This window comes from Fopius arisanus, unplaced genomic scaffold (assembly GCF_000806365.1).
Source record: "Fopius arisanus strain USDA-PBARC FA_bdor unplaced genomic scaffold, ASM80636v1 scaffold00265, whole genome shotgun sequence".
NCBI lineage: Eukaryota > Metazoa > Arthropoda > Insecta > Hymenoptera > Braconidae > Fopius > Fopius arisanus.
This window is the reverse complement of record NW_011888004.1, coordinates 48,906-70,309: the sequence shown is the minus strand read 5'-3', so window position 1 is coordinate 70,309 and position 21,404 is coordinate 48,906. Positions and strand designations below refer to the sequence as shown.

At 47.6% G+C, this 21,404-nt stretch overlaps 1 protein-coding gene across 1 annotated transcript; it reads left to right on the top strand.

Annotated features, from left to right (window-relative positions):
• The first annotated feature begins 398 nt into the window (after nucleotides 1–398).
• On the top strand, nucleotides 399–3,661 carry LOC105272755 (uncharacterized). Its single transcript, XM_011314980.1, has 3 exons — nucleotides 399–1,628; nucleotides 1,743–2,869; nucleotides 2,956–3,661. Exons 1-3 carry the CDS (start codon nucleotides 399–401, stop codon nucleotides 3,659–3,661), a joined length of 3,063 nt encoding a protein of 1,020 aa, XP_011313282.1.
• The last annotated feature ends 17,743 nt before the right edge of the window (nucleotides 3,662–21,404 follow it).

Below are 21,404 nucleotides of genomic sequence, written 5' to 3'. Positions count from 1 at the left end.
CGGGACCACTCACATGGGATCACCTCCACGGACTTCAACTGGCTGATCCCGAATTTTTAACACCAGCGCCTATCGACATCCTGCTCGGCGCTGATGTATATGGCCAACTCATCCTGCCCAAGGTTATATCGAGCGGACCTCACGCTCCAACGGCTCAACTCACACACCTTGGATGGATTGTATTCGGACCGACTGAAGGTCCAAGATCAGCTCAGGTTGCCTTGTCAGCTCACATATCAGTCTCAAATGAAGAGCTCGATAGCCTGCTCACGAAATTCTGGGTTCAGGAGGAAGTTCCTGGAAACCCGAAGGCTCAGCTCACTGAAGACGAAGCTCAGTGCGAAGAACATTTTACTAGGACTCATACAAGGGACCACTCAGGCCGCTAAGTCGTGCGAATGCTCCTCAAATCACCGCCAGACCAGCTCGGAGAATCGAGATTTTCAGCGCTTGCTTGCCTCCATCGTCTGCTCAGAAGGTTATCACGTGATGAGGAATACCAACAGCTCTACTCATCATTCCTCAAGGAATACGAGGAAATGGACCACATGCGTCCCGCATGCGGACGGCTCATCATGTCAGATCATAATCGTCAGCTCACAGTGGGGTGCTCGGCTTCCGAGATGACCTTGGCATATGGAACTTCGCTTCCAGGAGGGTTGAAGGTCTCGGGTGGTCGGCATCCCTCTCAGGCTCACGCTCATTCGGAGTACTTCTTTCCTCATCACGGAGTCCTCAGAGCAAGCAGCGAGACAACAAAGCTCAGGCTCGTTTTCAACGGCTCAAACAGGACCAGCTCAGGGAAATCCCTTAACGACATCACGCATCCAGGGGCCAAACTCGAGCAGGACATCTCGGATGTACTACTCTACTCACGCAAGTTCAAGCTCATCTTCATGACAGACATCACCAAGATGTTCCGTCAGATACGCGTACATCCAGAAGATTGGCCGCTCCAGCAAATTTTGTGGACCGACTCGCATGGAAATATCATCCCATACCAGCTCACAACAGTCACATACAGCACACGCTCAGCTCCGTTCCTTTCCGCACGCGTATTACTACAGCTCGTGGAGAATGAAGTATCACATTATCCACTGGCAGTAGAGTCGCTCACCAAAGGACGGTACGTGGATGATATCTGTGGAGGTGCCGACTCGCACGAACAGCTCCTACTAATAGCTCACCAGGTGACACAGCTCTGCGCATCAGGGTGCTTCCCATTGGCAAAATGGCATTCGAACAGCTCAGCCCTGCTCACGTCACTGTCACCCGAAAGCACCTCTGACGATCAGCGACCCATTGAGAACTCACTCACCAATATCTTGGGGGTCTCATGGCATCCCTACACCGATCAGTTTAAATTCTCGTCAGCTCAGCTTGAAACCTCCTCCATCACGAAGAGAATCATTCTCTCGGACACCGCCCAGCTCTTCGATCCACTAGGATTCTTAGCACCGTTGGTCGTAAGGGCCAAGATCCTGCTCCAGTCACTCTGGATCGAGAAATTGGGATCGGACGAGCCAGTCTCCCCCACCACTGCTCAACGCTGGCGTCAATTTAGAGAGGAGCTCAGCCAGTTATCAGAGGTCACAATACCGAGGTGGCTAGGACTGCTCACGGATTCCGTAGTTGAAGTGCACGGATTTTCGGATGCATCACAAGTGGCAATTTCAGCCGTCCTCTATATTAAGGGTTCCAACTAAGGTACGGCTCCTCGAATCACCTTGGTTTGCTCCAAGACCAAGGTAGCACCGCTCAAACGGCTGACAATCCCACGATTAGAACTGACCGCAGCTCTGCTCCTCGCCAAGTTAGCCAGCTATGTAAAAGAGCAGCTCAAACTCACGAATTCTTCCACCTTCCTATGGACATCCCCCTCGGTGACGCTCACATGGATTAGCTCACACTCATCAAGATGGAAGGAATTCGTGAAGAATCGGGGATTACTGATCCAGGAACTCACTCAGCAGGCTCACTGGAGAGTAGTACCTGGCAGGGAGAATCCAGCAGACTGTGCCTCTCGAGGTCTATCAGCTACTCAACTAATAGCTCACAAGCTCTGTTGGACGGGACCATCATGGCTTCACCAGGACAGCCCATCATGGCCAACTCACGTTCTCGAAACGGACATCGCTGCAGATCTCGAGGGAAGGCCAGGAGTCTTATTCCATGCGAGAGCTCAACATATAGCTCTCTGGGACCTCATCGACAGATTCTCATCGTTCAATCGACTGATCAGGGAAACAGCAATCTGTCGACGATTCATAGCACTGCTCAGAAGAACCCCCAACTCTTCTCTGCAGAACCCGCTCAACCTTGGTGATCTTGAAGAGGCTCGAATCTTCTGGATCAAACTCACGCAGGCAGCTCACTTCAAGGATCAACTCAGGACAATCTCACGAGGGGAGAGATTTAGAAGATCACACCCTCTTACTAAGCTCACGCCATTCATCGATCGCCAAGGAATATTGAAAGTTGGCGGAAAGCTCAAGTTCGCTCACCTCGGCCCAGAGAGCCGTAATCGAACGATCATCCCGAGGGAATTGCGGCTAGCTCAACGGCTCATAGGACAAGCTCACATACAAACACTTCACGGAGGTACACAGCTCACACTTAGACACCTCAGAAGCACCTACTGGATCCTCGGGGGCCGAGCCCCAGTACGCTCCTTCATTCTGAAGTGCGTGAAGTGCACTCGACAACGTAGAGTACGAGGTCAACAGCTCATGGGTCAGTTGCCACCGACACTGGAGTCGACTACGCCGGCCCAGTATCGCTACGCTCATGGAAGGGACGGGGACACAAATCATACAAGGGCTGGTTGGCAATTTTCGTCTGCATGGCCACCTCAGCAGTGCATCTCGAGGTCTTGTCAGATTACTCAGCCGACGGTTTCCTGGCAGCCTATCGGCGGTTGTCAAGTAGGCGTGGGATTGCTCACTCCCTGTTCAGCGACTGTGGTACGACCTTCCTCGGCGCCGACAAGGAACTCAAGAAGCTCTTCTCTTCAGGAACAGCTCAATCGAGACAGCTCGCTCAGCTCCTCATCAACGATGGTACACAGTGGTCCTTCAATCCTCCAGGCGCCCCGCATTTTGGAGGAAAATGGGAGGCCGCGGTAAAGTCGGTGAAGTTCCATCTCAACCGTACCCTCGGAGAGGATTTGCTCACGTTCGAGGAGCTCACCACTTTACTCAGTCAAATCGAGGCAGTTCTCAACTCTCGGCCACTGGAACCGCTCACCGATGACCCTGATCACTGCTCAGCACTGACCCCAGGTCACTTCCTCATAGGTCATGCACCCACGACTCTTCCAGAACCATCGCTGGAACCCCTCAACGTCTCAAGGTCCTCACGATGGCCGCTCATTCAGCAGAAACTCCAAGGATTCTGGAAGAGGTGGTCCACTGGGTATCTTCAACGTCTGCAAGCTATATCCAAGTGGCACCACCCAAATCATCAAGTGGGAATCGGCTCACTGGTTCTACTCACGGATGAGAGGTTCCCACCATCCAAGTGGCCTCTCGCCCGCGTTACTGCCCTGCATCCAGGAACGGACGGACTCACCAGGGTAGTGACAATAAAGACAGCTCAAACCACGCTCACAAGACCAGTCGCCAAACTGGTAATCCTACCAGTATCACCACCAGAAGACTAGAACCAGGAAAACGTAACGGCCTCTTACTCCTGGACTTCGCTAACCGTGATGGACTTACAACCCGGATCGACCGACGAGATTCAGCGTAAGAGTGGCGTCATCAGGACCAGACGGGATTTACGACCCCTATCGTGTCGAATGACGCTACGCCAGCCAGCAGATGATGGATCTACTCAGGGATCGTCTCAAGGGTGACATCTCATCACACTCACCAAGAGCGTTTTGATGTTTCGTTTTGTTTCAGCTCAACCAAGACATCTCATCAGGCAACGACAGGTGCTGATGGTCGGGGAGAATGTTGGAAATCCTGTCAGATGACAGGGGCTCATTCACCCATATCCATGTACTCCTCACCCAACGATCTCGCCACGTACTCATCATGGCTCACCTCTGAATTCAGATGACCGAGGGTCTTCACTTCTGACACCGAGGCGCCATTCGACAGACAGCTCAAATCTTATCCCATACTAATAAGTTAAATAGGTCATGTGACCTCCCCAAAATCGTGAAAAGTGCCATATTGGGCAGTTTTCACTCTCATTGTTCTCTCAACCGTAACTAAGTGTACGCGTTTTCCGAACAGCTCCCTATTATCCGCTCAAAATGCTTCCATTGTTATTACCTTTTTTCGGAAATTACTCCGAGTTCCGCTCGTTGAACCGCTCAATCATTAAAATTTAGGATCAGCTCAGTGTCTCAAATAGTGGTTTTTTAAATAAATTGACATGAAAAGTCAAGTGAGAAACAATTTTTAGACCCGCTCAACGCCTCCCAGAAACAATCCACCTCCATCTCATCCATCACCCTAACAATTCCACAAACCCAGGTCTCTCCAAAAACAGATATCCAACCACTCATTGACAGATCTTCATTGGAATAATGGAATCAATAGAGTTTTTTTACTTGATCGATTAATTATTTCAGTATCCATTATCTAGTATAAGTCAAAACCAGTTTTAACTCAGAATAGTTAACTGGTTTTCATGGAGAAAACCTAGAACAAGGCAAAGAAACTGGCAATTATACCAGAATTGAATCGGGGTAATCTCTGGGCCTGATGCTTCAAGAAAATTGAGGAAAAATTGTACGGAATTATAAATAATGGGAATAATAATAGTGTTAGGTATAATTTCCTTCGGGGAACTTTACTGGGTATGAAAAATGTGTTTTGCTCTTTATCTATTCGATTCGGACACTTTGTGTTTTGAAAAGATCATTAGAATTTGGTGTAAAAAAAGTCTTTTCCCATTAATGTATTTAGTAGAAAAGAATTTTCATATGAGAATAAATCGTCTTTAAAATAATTTTTAGCGTTAAAAAGAGTCCCTCTTAGATTCACACTTAGAACAATTCATTAACGATCGATCGAAAACTGTGATTGATCTGTCTCTCAATTCTTTCAGATCCTCCCTTTTTTTCGCTCAAAATTAATGAGAACTATCCTAATTTTCCACGAGGATTTCTTCAATGTTACTGAATACTTTTCAGTAATTTCAAGTTGGAGATGTTAATAAAAAAAAATTATGTTCAAATAAGTGCTAATGGAGATTAACAGAAATCTTAATTTTATGAAAAGTGCTCCGACATTCCTCCATGTTATCAAAAAAATCCAAATGTTTAAGGGTACATCACATGATAACGATTATTACAGGTCTAAAATTGTGAAAATTTCAACAATAATAAATGTACATACTGATCTTTGAATGACTTTTGGTGATGTGGTCCTTCAATTGTTTTGTCATAGAATGTCAAACACTGACACTTAAAATTCCGAGGTATTTCAATTAAGAAATGAAGCATCAAAACTATTCGACAAGTGATCAGAATCCGACAATCCATAAATCAACTTTTTTTGCATTATTAGACGAACACGTGAATAAATGTGATGCATATGCAAAACTACTAGTAACCTCGTTACGCATGTGCTAGAGAAACGAAAAAAATCCCGCCATCCGTTCGTTAAGGAACTGTACATAGACGTGCGTGTTCTGTTTGCCGGCTGTATTACAATATGGATGTATGACTCTATTGTAGATTCTTCCTTGCAACCACATTCACGCAATAGTTCTCCCACCTTTTATCCCACTCCCCGTGGGCCAACTTTTCATCTATTAGGGACGAACACGTGAGGCTAAAGGGACAATTGCGATTTGAAAGAAAAATTTAAATTGTGCGAAACAAAAACGGTAATATACAACCAATCGTGGTGACGTGGTTTCTTCATGAGACCTCGTTCCTCATTGGCATTAAATGTCATTAAGACAATTTATAAAAAAAATACTATTGAAATATTAGTTCGTCTTTAGTTAACCTCAACCAGCGAAATTAGTACTAAAATCTTGATCGACTCTAGCTAAATTTCTGCTTTGTAACCAAATCTTTAATACTTTCATTCACTTTTAAAGATGAATGTATAAGAAAGTGATGGAAAATTTGTTAGACGAACAAAAATTTTGATGTAATGCACACTATTAATTTTCGCATAAATTAGAAAAACATCGTCACGAAAAGTTGCGTCATGTTCTCAGGTGAAGGATCAAGGGTTCTACGTACATTTAAAAGGAGGCTTGGGAAGACAGTGTGATAATCGGTGAGTGACGAATATTCTTTACTGTAATCTTTATGACTCTTCCTTGGCGAATTATTTTCTCTACCAATGACCAATTCATCATCGAATATTTAAAGACGGGGCGGAGGGTATAACCCACAGAGATCTTTAACAGAAGATTTCATCGGTTGACCATCTTTAGAGGCCATTTTTTTGAATTGTTAACTTGGGATTTTTCCTGGGATTTAAGTGATTAATCTTGAGATTGTTTTTTCCTCACAACATATACAAATGGGGAGTGAATTGGACAATTGGAATAACTAATTTTTGCTCACGTTTAACTATGAATGAACATCTCGTTGCTGACGAAGGAGAGCGACGTTTTCATGAAAATTTCACTGTCTATTTCTATTTTCATGATGTCTATCGATCAATGACTGGAAAAATGCAGTTATTCTGGTTGAGCAATTTTCTAAAAAAATAAATTCTTTATTTGGGAATTTAATTTTGTAATAAGTTGTTTTCTCTATCTCCAGAAACCGAAAAAAGTTAATTATGTTAATTAACCAATTTTAATAATTTTTCAAACCATCAAGTGTTCTGCTGACTGGAAGTGTCTCTTCAGAGAGTGAAAAATAGTTTCGGGTGACCTTTCTTGAATTCGCTCAACTCGGCAATAGGACAATTCGAGAACAGAAACTACTAATTGATTTAATAATTCATTTAAAAATTAAATTTGTTCCAGTTGATCTTTTTTGTTCAGGGGATGAAAAATATTGAAAATTTAAGCCTTCTGAACACCCCACGTACGAAAAAATTCAATGGAAAACCCCGACTAGTTTTCTATGAAATTCCCTGGAATTTCTGTTGGTGATTATAGGATTTTTTACTGACCCTATTGAGATAATTTCGTAGAAAAAAAAAATAAACTTTTTCTGTATAAATTGTGTAACGATTTTTCCTCTATGGCCTCAGCAAATACTGAAAAACCCTAGCGCATTGGATCGATATCCGAAAACAGGGCCAAAACCATTATCTTCGTTCTCGCCACTCCGACGACTCTGGAACGACAAAACCATAAAAATCTAAACGAAACTCCCGGGATAATCAGCAGCTCATTCAAATCCTGAAAAATGTGTTTAGGGCGCCAGCCGATTTTTAGCTACGTGGAATCGGCGAACCGCAACCGTAACTCTAACCGTATTCAAAACTCAATTTTTCACTGATCATCCCCAGCATTTCCTACCAACACAAACTAAACCTAGAGCCGTGGAGGTACGAGGGTACGGGACTGCTCAGTTGCTCAGTGCGCGGGTCGTGGAGAGAGGGCTGGATTCGTGGACAAGAGTATCATTTTTCAAAATCGGAATGGTCTCGAGAATCTGAATCAACATTGAAGAATTTATGGCGACAAGGATGGGAGGAGGAGAAATAAAAAAAAAAGATTTACTATTATCCTTACATGTTTTACTATTGAACACATAAAAAAAAATAAATCCTTTTTTCCAACAGAACGCTTACAATTAATATGCTCGCTTAGTCTACATTTTATATACGACTGGCATTTGACCAAAAGGGAAGGCCTAAATTTTTAATAACCTATAAGGTGAATAATAATACACGGGAGTTTTATGGGGTAGTAATGAGGAGAGAACGGCTTTTAATTTTATTAAATCAATTATGTTATTCAGGTGGGAATGATAGGAAACTGCAGGGAATTCTACTCGAGTTCGAGCGAGAGAGAGAGAGAGAGGTACGACCTTAAGATTCCTATCGAACTGTTGATAGGTCGTAAAATTCTATTAGGTAGTATGATATAGTCGTTCGATAACGACTTTATCCGATTTGGTAGCCCAATTCTCCCTAATTTATAAAATCAAGGATATTTGTCGGTTGGGTAGCCAGAGGAATATTTCGGTAACAGAAATGGCCCGCAGGTATAGGGAGTCATGAGGCAGCTTATTTCCCTCATTAGGTAGCGTTATCCGGGGCTTTGGTAGAGGAATCGGTAATTTCTAGCCAAAACCTGGCTTACCTACGCGGCCGCCGCCACACCGGGCGGTGTAATAAAATTTTTAGGTAGCGGAAAGGTCCTCTGACGCAGGGAGCCCTTAGGTAATGTGTTTTCCCGGTTAGGTAGCATAACCCTTACCAATTATCTAAATCAATAGGGTCCGCAGGGTAGATAGCCGTACAGGTAGCAAACCGAAATATTGAAATTTACGGAAAGGGCCTGAGACCCTGGGGAATGTATAGGTAGCATATTCCCCTGTTTAGGTAGCGTAATCTGGGGGTTTGGTATAAACTTTTCGGATCACGGGCGAAATCAACAACCGTGCTGCGGCAGATAGCCGTAACCAAATTTTTCCGTTCAATTATTGAGGGATTAATTCGCGACTAAACGGGTTTTAACGGTCTGAACGGTAAACTATTAATTAACCAACTGATTGCTTCCCTACCGAATTAATTAATTAAGTACCCCAGGGCGTCTCCGAGACTGCCAATAATTAGTCGGACTCATTGGTCAATTAATTGTGCAAATATATCCAAGTAATCGTAATTCGCGCGAGGTAGCAGGATAGCTTTTGTGGATTCCACCCATGAAAATTTATTAACTACGAGATAGCGTCCCCATGCCCAACCGGAATCCACAAAATGGCGGACAATTAAGTCTCGGGGAGCATTGTTGCATCACCCAAAGAAAATTATCCAGCCTCCCGAAGGTAGCAGAAAATTTTTAATAAGAAGGTAGCCGTAAATTTAATAAAACGGTAGCAATAAATTTCAATCGAAGGTTGCAAAAAAAACCAGGTAAAGGTAGGGAAAAATTATTAGGTAGCTGGGTCTTTTCCTGAGCCCTTCGGTGAGCCCGAACAATCGACAAAAAATGGGTAGCAGGTTTCGAGATTTTATGGGAAGAGAGAGCGAAAAATAGGTACTAATAGATAGTACGGGGGAGGGGTATTCCGAGCCGCGTGGAATGCCCCGTCCCGTATATTTGGCCTTTTCGTGGCGAAATGAGCTCTAAGACCGACTTAACTTAATTGAGTACCACTTAGGTAGCATCAGGGAGCATTAGGGAGCATAGGTAGCCGTTGAGACAGACTTGTGACCTTCTCAACCATGAGTTTCCCGTATGGCGTCATATCGCAAGGTAGCGACGCCATTTCCAATTTTTTCGTGTTCGCGACACATAATCACCCGAAAACCATACTTCCCGCACTCATTTTCACTTAATTAAAGCACGGGTACGTACCAGGGTGCCCGGGGAGTCTCAGGAATGCGAATTGTGAGGTGCAAATAACTATGGGGCAGGAGGGTGCCGACTTAAGGTTGCACTATTTAACTGGCACACACGTGTCTGTGATAACGGCCCGGGGTGAACTAGTATCCGCCAGTCGTGTGGTACCGTTCGAACCTGTTGCTCGGGGTGGGGGCGACTCTCCTCGAGTGCACCCGTCCCGTGGCGTCACGCGTGGCTAGATACGACGTTAGCCTTGATCTCAAATTCCCCTAGCTCGCGGCGCGTCATCAATTCAAATTTGAAAGGGGGTTTCCGTTTTGTTAGATACTCCCACCCAGTATTGTTAGTTATTATTATTATTTACCTCTATTTCTATGTTCTATTATTATCAACTACCTTATCCGCATTTTTAACCGTAACGGAATTTTTTTCTAAGGGGTTTTCTAGGGGAGATTTTTGGGGGAGTGGATTTTCAACCCCGTCTACGCCTGTAATCAGGTAGCCAATCAGGTAGGGGACCTCTCCGGAGAGGGAATACGGGATCTTCGAACGAAACTAACTAATACTAAATTTTCGGTAACTATAACTAATCCTAATTTATCGGTAACTGTAACTAAACTTAAATTCTCTGAACCGTAGAAACCCTGGCCATCCATGCAAACGAGGGGGCTATTTTCGCCCACATGGTCTTCCACCCGTACTGAACTGAAGAGTACCCCTACCCTGTTACAACTAAGGGAGCGTAGGCGTCTCAACCTAACCTATGGGTCCTCTTATCCAATTACCCAAAAAGTGTTCCAGGGACTACCTGAAGCATAGTATCTCGGCCAATTTTCCTCGATAATCCCCGACCCTTAATCCGATTTCCCGCAGACAATTCTCGATCATTATAAGAGGGATTTTAGGGGAAATTTCCACTATTCTCCAATCGATAACTATAACTGAATGTTTATAAGGATTCGTCTAAACGGTAGGGATTTACTGCTGTCTCTACTTATTACTTTAATGATTATTTTAGTGCAGCGAGTCTGGGGAAAATTAGAGAAGGTAACAGGTAGCTGTCTCTGAGAGGAGATTAGGTAACAGGTAGCTAGTCAATCGGGGATTTTTACGGTAGTTTTTCGCGGGTTTTATTTAGATAGCGGTAGCTTTTCACGAGTTTTACTAAAGTAGCAGGTAGCTTTCTTGGCGAGATTTAGGTAGCTATTTTCCAAGTCTCGGGATTTGTTCAGGTAATCTTCCCGGTGGTTTTAGGTAGCCAGTAGCGGATAGAAAAGGGTCTCGGGACCCGTGTTGGTCAGGTACTCATCTAATTTTTCGGTTCTCTCTCGCCCTTAATCTAGGTAATTACCCTACAGAAATACAGGTGACGGGTTCGACTGGAATTTCGTCACAGACCCCCTGCCCTGACGTTCCTTATCGGGGTCGTTCTCCGCGGTCTCGTTCTCTGGGCCTGGATTTGTTGAGGCGACTCTCTGTGGTCTCGTGGGTGTTCGGCCTCCGGTGTGTTCCTGCAGGTAACGTGTGATTGGCTTATGGTTGTGGGTGACGTCTGAGGGAGTTCGCCTTCTCGGCAGCCTGAAACAAAGTAGTCGAACCCACGCCCTGAGGGTGTTCCCTCCAACTTTCTACAATGAAAAGGGCTACACGATATCCAAAACCAGTTTATTGTGGCACAAAAGATAAGACAGGGCTCAACAAGGTCGGGTAGTCCCGTATTGAAAAAAAAAAAGAAAACGAATCCTCGATTTGGGTTCGCTCCGTATTGGTGACCTTGCCGACAAGAAAAACAAAACGAAACGAAGGCAAAACTTGGCCCAAAAAAAAAATAACAATGGGTGGCAGCGCCAAAGGAAAGAAGCGGTGACCGGGCCGAAAAAGAACAATGTTCATAACATTATAGAATAGGTAGCGGAGATCAGGGAGCAAAGGGAGCGGTCGGTCTTATGGAGCGGTTTCTCCGGCCGTAATACTTATAGAGCAGGTAGCCTAGAGAACAGTGGGTCTTACGGAGAAACCTCTCCCGCCACTAGTCTTCACCAGTATCCTTGTTGTGGTGGCTCGGTTCCCCGAGGGTGATAGTCCTGGTCGTACTCCGGGTAGCCTGAGCAGAAGGGCTCTTCCTCGCATTCTCGTCCCGGATTTCCTGCCGACGGGCCGCTCATGGGTACCGAGGGGTAACGGGGTCCATATCCCGAGTCGCGGCGAGGTGGATATCCCCTGGGGGTTGGCCGGGATGGTGGTGGCTGCCCCTCCCAGTAGAGGGTGTCATCGTAAGGACTGGGTAGTCCCCCTCGTCCCACTGGCGTTCTCCGTGTCCAATAGTCCTCTGCTGGGGGTCTAACCCACCCGCGTCCTCGCCCGAGTGGGGGATAATCCCCGTAGTGTGGGTAGCTGACGGTCGGGGCCTCTGATGGTCTTGTTCGGTTCAGAGCGGACGACTGGTAGTCCCAGTGAGGCTCGGGGGTGAGGGTGGAGGTTCGTCTCTGCCGCCCGCGGAGTTGGGGTGGCTAGTTGCCCGGGCTTTGGTGGAACGTCCTTTCTTCCTTCCTGTCCCTTTCTTTGGAGTTGGCTTCGGTCCCTGGGCTACCAGCTGCTCGCGGGGGATGTTTCGCCCTAGAGTAGGGACGTAGGGCGAAAGGACGTAGGTCTGCTCTCCACTGGTCGCCGCAGGTGGGGCAGGTCTTTGTGGTTCTCCTTTTTCGGCCACAACGAAAGCAGAGGAGACTGGCTGGCTGCGGGTACTGTTGGCGGCAATAGTTTGGGTCTCCACAGTCGAAAATCCAGGTACCCCACTGCCGGTTGCTTCGGGTTCAGAGGGTCGGAGGTTGGTGTGGTCGCTGAGTCCGGTGTGGGTCCGGATTCTACCCACCACGGAACCGAAGGTCGTGCGTTGGCTTCCCTCTGGGGTCCCTCGTCGTCAAAGGTGATGACTGGAATGGCCCTCATTTTGGTGCTTGGGGTGACTGGGCTTGGGCCCGATTCCATCCCCTGGCCGTCGGGGCCGGTGGTTGAGTGGACGACACCGGATTCTATGCTTGGGACTCTCTTGCGGCGAGGATGATGGACTTGGGGATGGACCCGTAGGAAGCCCCGAACTTCCTGTCTTCCTCCGTCAAGTCCACCTGGAGGATGTCTGACTCCGCACTGGTCGATGCTGGTCGGCTGTTTTTGCGGGCGGTGCTACGGGTGTACTCGGGAGCCGACACGGGTATCCACGTGGCAGGGCCGGATTGAGGTAATCCTGGGGTGACCCCTTGTGATGGGTTTCCCTTCGGGGTGGGGTAGCTGTGGTCCGGAGGCCTTGCCGGCTTCTCGACCTCTGTGCAGGCTCTTAGACTTTTGCGCTCATCTATGAGGGCGCTGGCCTCGCTTGACACCTTGCTACGAGGGCTGTGAGGCGAGTACATACTCCCCAGTTGATCCGTCTGGTATTCTTGGGTTAGGGCCAGATGGGTGGACACTTTCAATATGGTGGCGACGAGGTCGCGGGTGGTGCCTGGTCATTCTCGGTCGAGGTATTCCAGTTGAGTCTGGAACGGCTTCAGCTCGGCGAGTACGAACTCCACTGGGCCGACCGGAGGGGTCGGGTGGTTTGACTCGGTCATTGCAGCGGGCACGGAGGTAGTGGCCCCTTCGTTCTCTAGTGCTTGGTCGCCCTGGGGTTGACCGTCGTCCGTGTCTGGACCCGGAGTTGGCTGTCGTGGCATGTCCTAGAGTAGCGAGAGAGTGGGTTATAGATAGTTGGTTAGGACCCCACGCGGGGGTCGGAGGTATTGGCGACAGTAGGGCTCAATCAACCCGTGCGAGGTGGGTGAGAGGTCCCCAGGGGGTGCTATTGCAGGTAGCGCCTAGGATAGTAGTATTGCGAAGTGTGAGGGGTGATAGCGTCGGGGTAGTCGGACTTATAGGTCAGGTATTCGAGGTAGCCCCAGGCCGATTACGAAGATAGGGTCATGCAAAATCGCTACTGTCCAGGTTCCTCATCGGCTAAGCGAGGGCGGTGGCGCTTTAGGTCTTGGATGGAAGTCTCCCCTTTCTGACCCCCTAACATATCAGCGAGCGCGTAGCGGGTGCGAGATAGCTTGGCCGCGATTAGGAAGGGCCCTTCGAAGGGCTGGGCCAACGATGCAGACAACTGCTTAGCTGCATTAAATAGCGGATGGGAGCGGCGTAAAACGACGTTGCCAACTTCGAATTCCACATCGCGACAGCGTAGGTTATAGTAGTGGGCTTGTTGGTTTTGAGCCTCCGCCAAGGCATGTGTGAATACCCGTCATAATGAGTTTAATCGATTCATCCGTTCGACCCACTCCTCCGGTTTCCGCGGAACGATTTCCGCATCTCCCTCCATTTCCCGACGAAGAGTGGTAGCAGCGAGTGGTACGCGACCGAAGGTAGCGAAGGCCGGGGTGGCCCGAAGAGAGCTATGCAAGGCGGTGTTGTATGCGAACATGAAATCGTGTAAGTGGGCTTCCCACAGCCGGTGGTTTTCTCCCGTGAATGCCCGTACCATCATTTTAATGACTCGATTAACGCGTTACACGGGGTTGGCCTGCGGGTAATATGGCGGCATGGTTTTATGTTCGAGTCCGGTTAATTGCGCCAAGGCTTCGATTTCTTGATTCACGAACTCGGTACCGTTGTCAGTTAGCAACACCCCGGGGTTCCCCATCGCGAGATAGCTTGTCGCTCGATTACTTCGCAGATCTTTTTGCCGGCAGCGGAACGTAGCGGAGCGACCTCGATCCATTTCGTGAATAGGTCTTATATCACGAGGATGTACCGGTAGCCCGATTTGCTAGAGGTGATCGGTCCCATGATGTCCGCGGCGATGGTGTTCCAGGGCTCTTCGACGAACTGTTGGCCCATTAACCGGGCGGGAGCCGCTTGTTCCACCTTACATCTCTGGCAGGTAGCAAAGCGGTTGACGTAGCGAGTAATGTCCCTGATTATGGACGGCCAATGATAACGAAGCGAGACGCGGCGGTACGTCTTATCGATCCCTAGGTGACCAGATTGGGGTAGCTCATGCGCCTCGTGGATCGCCTGATTACGTAACTCTCTAGGTAGCACTAATTTCCACGCGTCGAAATCTTCGAGCTGGGCGACGAGCTGACTCGCTCGGTGGATATATAGCCGGCTGTCCACGATTTTATAATCAGGTAGCTTCGCGGGGGCGTATCGGGCACCCCGATACCATCGTTTATACCAACTATCTTTTGTCTCGGCGCACGTAGCTAATACTTCGTTATAGGTAGCGTGTGGTTCGACGGAGGCAGCGTCAATGGGAGTCGCGGAAAAGGTAGTTATTGGTTGACGCTCGGGTGAGACTCGTCCGGGTCGGTCAGTCTTTCGGGAGCTCGAGATAGCGCGTCGGGGACGTGGTGAAGGGCACCCTTTCGATGGATGATTGTATAGTCGTATTCAATCAGTCCAAAGGCCCATCTCGCGAGTCGGCCGGTCGGGTTCCGCAGGTTATGTAGCCAACGGAGGCTACTATGGTCGGTAGTCACGGTGAACTGATAGCCTTCTAGGTAGCAACGGACCATTTTGATTGACCATATCACGGCTAGACATTCTTGTTCGGTAACCATGTAATTTTTCTCGGCGTCAGAAAGAGAGCAACTCGCCTAGGCTATGACCCGTTCTTCACCGTCAAGATTTTGAGTGAGCACTGCCCCTAACCCTACACTACTTGCGTCAGTCGGGAGAACGAAGGGTTTCTCGAAGCCTGGACACGCGAGGTTCGGAGCGGAAGTTAAGTGAGCTTTTAAGGTAGCGGCGGTGGCTTCCTGGGCGGCGGTCCATTCCCAGGGCTGCTTTGTTTTAAGTAGCTTGGTTAGCAGTTGCGCGTAGGTAGCGAAATTTGGCACAAACCGTCTGTACCATGAAGCCATGCCTAAAAATCTCCGAAGTTTCTTCAAGTTCCTCGTAGCTGGATAATTTAACACCGGTTCGACTTTTTCGGGGTTGCTCTGCAGCCCTGCGCTATTAACGAGGAAACCGAGGTAGCGAACTTGCGTGCGGCAGAAGTTACTTTTCTCGCGATTCACGACTACGTGAGCTTCGCGGAATTTTTGGAGAACCTTGTCCAACCAGACGAGGGGCTCCTCGAAAGTACGCGTCACGATAATTATGTCATCGAGATCCACGAATATGTTCGGGTACATCTCGATACCGATAACTTTGTCGATTAGCCGTTGGAAGGTAGCAGGAGCGTTAGTAAGTCCAAATGGCATTCGCTTGAACTGCAGGAGTCCCCGTCCGGAGACTACGAACGCGGGGATTTCGCGAGAGGAGGGAGCTAGAGGTATCTGAAAATATGCCTGGCTTAAATCTAAGGTAGTTATATAGTTAGCTTGTCGCAGTTCATTCAGTATGCCAGAACTATTCGGAATGGGATATGCATCGTGCTTGGTCACCGCGTTGACCTTTCGAAAGTCGATGCAAAAGCGGTATTTCCCATTCGGCTTTTTAACCATGACTACGGGGCTGGACCCGTCACTTTTGGACGATTCAACGATGTTCGTCTCTAACATGGGGTCTACCTCCTTCCACATGACGTCCCGTAGTTTCGGGGTACCGTAATACGGTTTCTGAACGATAGGCGGACTGTCACCGACGTCAATGTGGTGCGACGTAAGAGAGGTAACACCGAATGCGCCCGTCGAAGGCGGTGGAATATTCTTGTCGAGAATTTCCTGGAGGCGCGCGTTTTCGGCCTCGTCCAGAGTACGGAGTCCACAATAAATAATATCTCGGCACGCATCTTTGACTGGCGTGAAAGAGAACCGGGACCCGGGCTCATCCCAGTAGAACCACGTTTGATCGAAACAGTCGATTACGATTCGGGCAGAGAGCAGGAAATCCATCCCGATAATGAAATCCTCCGCGAGCGTTGGGAGGAGGTACGCTTCGGCAGAGATCGTGCGTCCTCCTAACATGCATTCGAATTTAGTGAGCAAACCAACGTATTCGATCTGGCCGGCGGTGCAGATTATGGGTTTCGGAGGTACAGATAGCGAAGGTAGCTCGGCCTGCTTAAAAATCTCGATGCCGACGGGACCGGCGAAGGTCCTAGAGGCCCGGAATCGACCAAAGCTACTACGGTTTTCCCGTCGATCCTAATGTCTAAGCGAAAAGATAGCGGCCTCTTATCGGCGGTTGCGTTCAGGAGGATATTTTGAGGTAGTGTTTTCGGGGCAACCAGGGTTTCGCTGGATACTCCGGGTTGAGGTAGCTCGGTGGAGTTAGGTAGCTGAAGATCGAGGTAGCTTCGAACTGCCCCCGGATCGGGCTCGGCCTGTGGTGATCCGAGGGGGTTGGTTTCGTTTGTTGGTAGCGTGAATAGCGCCGGGACTCCGGCCAGTGGAGATGCCTTCTGCGGCGGAGAACGTCTCACTGGGCGTTTCTCGAGGTCGCTGTATCGTCAGGGGTACTAGAGGTAGCACAGTGTTCGCAGGTTCTTGAGGAGAACCCTGACTTCCCGCGACGATAGCAGAATAGCCTGCGAGCATTGGGGCATTGTCTGTGGCGGTGGCCGACCTGGTTGCAATTCCAGCAATAGAGTTCCCCCATTTGGAGGCCCGCTAGAGGGTCTCCCTCATCGAAGGTGGCATCGTCGTCATAGTCGTACGCGTTGGCTTGATTGATCGGCGAAACCAGGTGGCCTTGGGGTGCAGGGTCGCGATTTCCCTTGAAGGTAGCCCGGGTAGGTAGCGTTTGCGTAGACAACAGTTGAGGAGGTAGGCGACGAGAAGGTAGTGGCTCATATGGCCCTTGGATAGGTAGCGGCTCATATGGTCCTCGAATTGGTAGCTGACGATAAGTGTAACGTGACATTTTTCCGGGGAATGGAAAATGCCCATTACCTTCGCCCTACTTCCCGTAAGCCTAATAAACCTGCTAAAATTGAAGCAGATGGGCGCCAGGTAATTTTTAACCGGAATTACCAAACCGGAAAATTCTGTAATCCTAAACTTAACTAATCTCGATATTCATTTGATCGAAAATCGTACCTCGAAATCCTAAAATCTTAACTCAAAGTTACTCTCTAAAATCCAAAAAAGGGAATCCAAAAGGGAACGGAAAGGATAGCTAGGCTATCGGGGAAATGTGACGGTCCTGCGGTCGCTCAGTATGCCAGTTGTGGCGAGAGGGGGGGATCGTAGATGGGGGCAAGGTCACTGCAAAAATACCAAAAAAAGGAAACGGGAGGCGAGAAATAAATTAATGCAACAAAACATTGTCCTTACGTGTTCCGCTATTTAGGGTCGAAATGCAATATAAGGATAATAATCAATTATAGATATACAAAAAAAACTCTTTGAGATCCTCTACTTCCAAATTTTTATTCGTAATTTCAATTGTCCCGAAACATCAGCGTCCCAGCAAAATCCCTAATAACAAATTTAATTCCCGTCTTAAATCGTCGTGGAATATGAATTATCTAACAAAATCCTAAATACACTTTCATTTATCTCATTAAATCACTGCGAAGAGTAAATTATTGAACAAAATCCGACATATTTTGTTGACCATTCCGCAATCCCATAAAACAATCCCACCGGAATGCGGCCTCAAGGACTATCGACCGGCGATAATCCGAGGAATAACCGAAATATTATTTTCGCCCGGGAAATCGATAATTTCCCGTAATTGGACCCTCTACGAGTGAGCGCGAGCGAGAGAGAGTGAGAGAGACGGCACTATACCTCGCTGCTCGGTTAGCAGCGAGGAGAAATCCACCAAACCCAGGTAACTCCACAGAAAATTCGATAAGTCGGAATCTGCTTAGCAGATTCCGGAAAACGCTGAACCATCAGGTTCGGGACATTCTTCCCCACAATCCCACAAAAATTCACACATACAAGTACATAATTAACCCCGTGGAATCAATTAATAACCGCGAGGGGATTTTACGCGCGATTCCCCACCTGTTGCACATAACCGCCCGTTGGCGACCTCGATTGCGCTACGAGGGAGAACCACCGGCCCTGTTCGTTGGCCGTGGAGATTTTCCCCAAAAACCACCGCGAAAATACCCCCAAAACCTCCCAAAATCTTTCCAATAACCTCCCAACCGCACTGGGGGATAACGCGGGCCAAACTTATTCGGAAAAAACCTCCATAAACCTCTTCAAAACCACCCGAAATTTGGGAGATACAACCGATGCCATTGCCATGGTTCGGAAAAATCTCTCAACCACCAATAATTATCAGGGAGCCGCCAAAAAGGGGAAAAATCTTCAAATAAAACCGTAAGAACTCACGGTGGATGCCCGGGATGCCGTCTTCTTCCTTTTCTGAACCATCCTGACTGTCCGATGTCCTCTGCGTATTCTTAGTATCTCCTCGTCAAGTACTGGTGTCTCACTTTCCACTCACGTGCGTGGTGTTTCACGGTCAACGCGTAACTGATTTTCAGAGATCAGTATCGCGTTACGCTGACCCCCTAATCACGCCTACCAATCGATCCGGTGTCGATTGGTGGATCCCTCTACCCTATCAGGGGTCAAGCCCTTCGCACGAGAATTAATTCAAACTTGAATTAATTCTCATTACCAGAATTTTTCTTTCCGCGGTATTTTTCTCTCCGTTGATTCTCCTGGATTCCTGGGGTTAGAAGACCTAAATCACTAACGTTAAACGTATTAATTATTTTAATCCACTAACCCGTAATTTATTTTCATTTCTTGGCAATCCGCCGTGGTAAAGGCTGGATTTACCGCGTGCGGCCTTCCACCCGTCACTAATTCTAAAGTTTTTGGCACTCCGTCAGGATGAAGGTTAATTCTATCCCAGACGGCCTTCCACCCGTAACAGCCCTTGGCGATCCGTAGGGGTGTTTTTCGTGTTCCCCGTACGGCCTTCCACCCGCATCATCCAACCCTCAAGAACCCTTTCATTTGGAGCGCTGGCTTTTTGGGCCAGACCTAAAATAACCTAGTGCTCGCCATAACCTTGACCCTAAAATCCCTAAACTACCCCGAAGGGGGAAGATCCTAATGTCGACTAACCACCACCCATTTAAATAATTTCTGACCTACCCCGAAGGGGGAAATTAACGATTTTTTTAACTTGTAACGTGACATTTCCCTAAGCGACCGGAAATGCCCATCACCTTCGCCCTTCCTCCCTCTGGCCGCCTCGCCGATACACAACTTAACTAAAATCGGGACCTAAAAAGGTTGCCGGGCGCCGGCTAATTTTCCGGATCGAGAAACCAGCAACTCGAAAACTTAAATCTAGATTAAAACCGAAAAACGTACCACTACCACGTACTTATATCTAATTCAGCAAGGGGGTTGGGGGAGAGGTAGCGGATACCTGCGCTGCTCAGTATGCTAGGTTGTCGAGAGAGGGGTGGATTCGGAGAAAAGGGCGAAAATGTTCCAATAAATAATCCCTCAAACTGCACTAACGTCCTCAAAATTAGCTAATTTTTATTAATTTAAACCCGTACACTGATGTCGGAAATTTCCCAGTCGACCGCGGTCAACGGTATTCAACCATGGCGGTGATAATTTCCAAAAAGAAGGAAAAGTAACCCCATTCAAGTCGCGACGCACCGGAGGGTGCTCGGGATTTCTCCGAAAATTCGGGACCCTGTAAATATAATTTATTTCAAATTTTCCCATAGAAAATCTCCCCATAATTCCACGAGTCCTCAGAAGAGGCTCGGGATGTTCCCAACAAGCTAGGGCCCCATTGAAGGGCTAATAATAAATTTTTGCCATGGAGGAATTATAACTTCACTCCACGTACTTCCGCGGGCCCTCGGGAGAGGTCCGGGATTAATCCTCAAAAAAAAGAATTAAATTAAGTACATGTGAAATTTTTAATATCGCCGAGAAAATCCTCGGCGAGCCTGGAAGAGGCGTTTGGTGAGAGCGAGAGAGAGATGGAAGATGATGAATTTGAATGGGGGAAATGAATTTTTAATAATCAACCCTACTAACCCTAATTACCGTGGCTAGTCTTTCCCGGTTGTTTTCCCCGGGGATTCGTGGATGCACTAACCCTAAATGACTTAACCTAAGACGGCGATTCGGGGAGGTGTCGGTCGTAACACCCGAACCGACCTTCCACCACTAACCCGTGTTTGTTGAGGTAACAGTTGAGTAGGGTGGATTGGAAGAAGGTCAGGGAAATGCGGTGACTGTGTAAAAAATGTATTAACTGACGAAATTATCACACACAACGATTATCAATTTATTAAAACGCGTGATCAATTTAATGCGGTTCTACAATAATTTACACGTTGAGTTTAGTTGATGTAGAAATTAAAGTTGAATTAATGGTTGAATATGTTGAGAAATAAGTTGAGTTAGTTGAATTGATAGTTGATTTAATAATTGATTTTACTAGGTGAGTTTCGTTGATTTTACGGTGAGATTTAGATTAGATGTTAGCACGTTCACTGCTTGATACGAACAGACAGAGTTGAGGGGGGGTGATGGTATTTTTGATGGTTTGGAGATGACCGTTGACCGATGGGTCACGATCATTTCCGGGTTTTCCCGATCGATCTGGTGAAAAGCCACCCATATTTTTCTCCATGTTGAACAACCCGTAAATAAAATTCCTCACGAATCCCTCTTTCAGGGGTGCTGGCACTCGCAGCCAGACGGTTCATCCCGGGAAGATTTCGCGAACGGAAAAACCCCCAAGTCTATGTCGGATTATAATTTCATATTATCCCTCTTCGTGACGAGATTGCGGACCGACACGATTTCCCACCCTAACTACTAATCCCAAAATCAAACTTTCCTTACTAATTCTCTAATCTCCTGCTGAGTCGGCAGGGAGTAACCCTTGAAATTTTTCCCACCGTAAATTACCCTGAAATTCCCTAATCTCCTGCTAATTCCGGAATTAGCAGGGAAGAATCCTAAAACTTTAAACCGGATGAGCCTAGCCTCCGGGCTGTCGGGGGAAATCGCGAG

What these genes read in the sequence shown, in the direction of transcription:
- LOC105272755 (XM_011314980.1), top strand. Translation starts at nt 399, where the DNA reads ATGCTCCTCAAATCACCGCCAGACCAGCTCGGAGAATCGAGATTTTCA. An exon ending in TAGGACTGCTCACGGATTCC is followed by an intron (nt 1,629 to 1,742) that starts GTAGTTGAAGTG and finishes GTTTGCTCCAAG; the next exon opens with ACCAAGGTAGCACCGCTCAA. An exon ending in CCTCAGCAGTGCATCTCGAG is followed by an intron (nt 2,870 to 2,955) that starts GTCTTGTCAGAT and finishes CTCCCTGTTCAG; the next exon opens with CGACTGTGGTACGACCTTCC.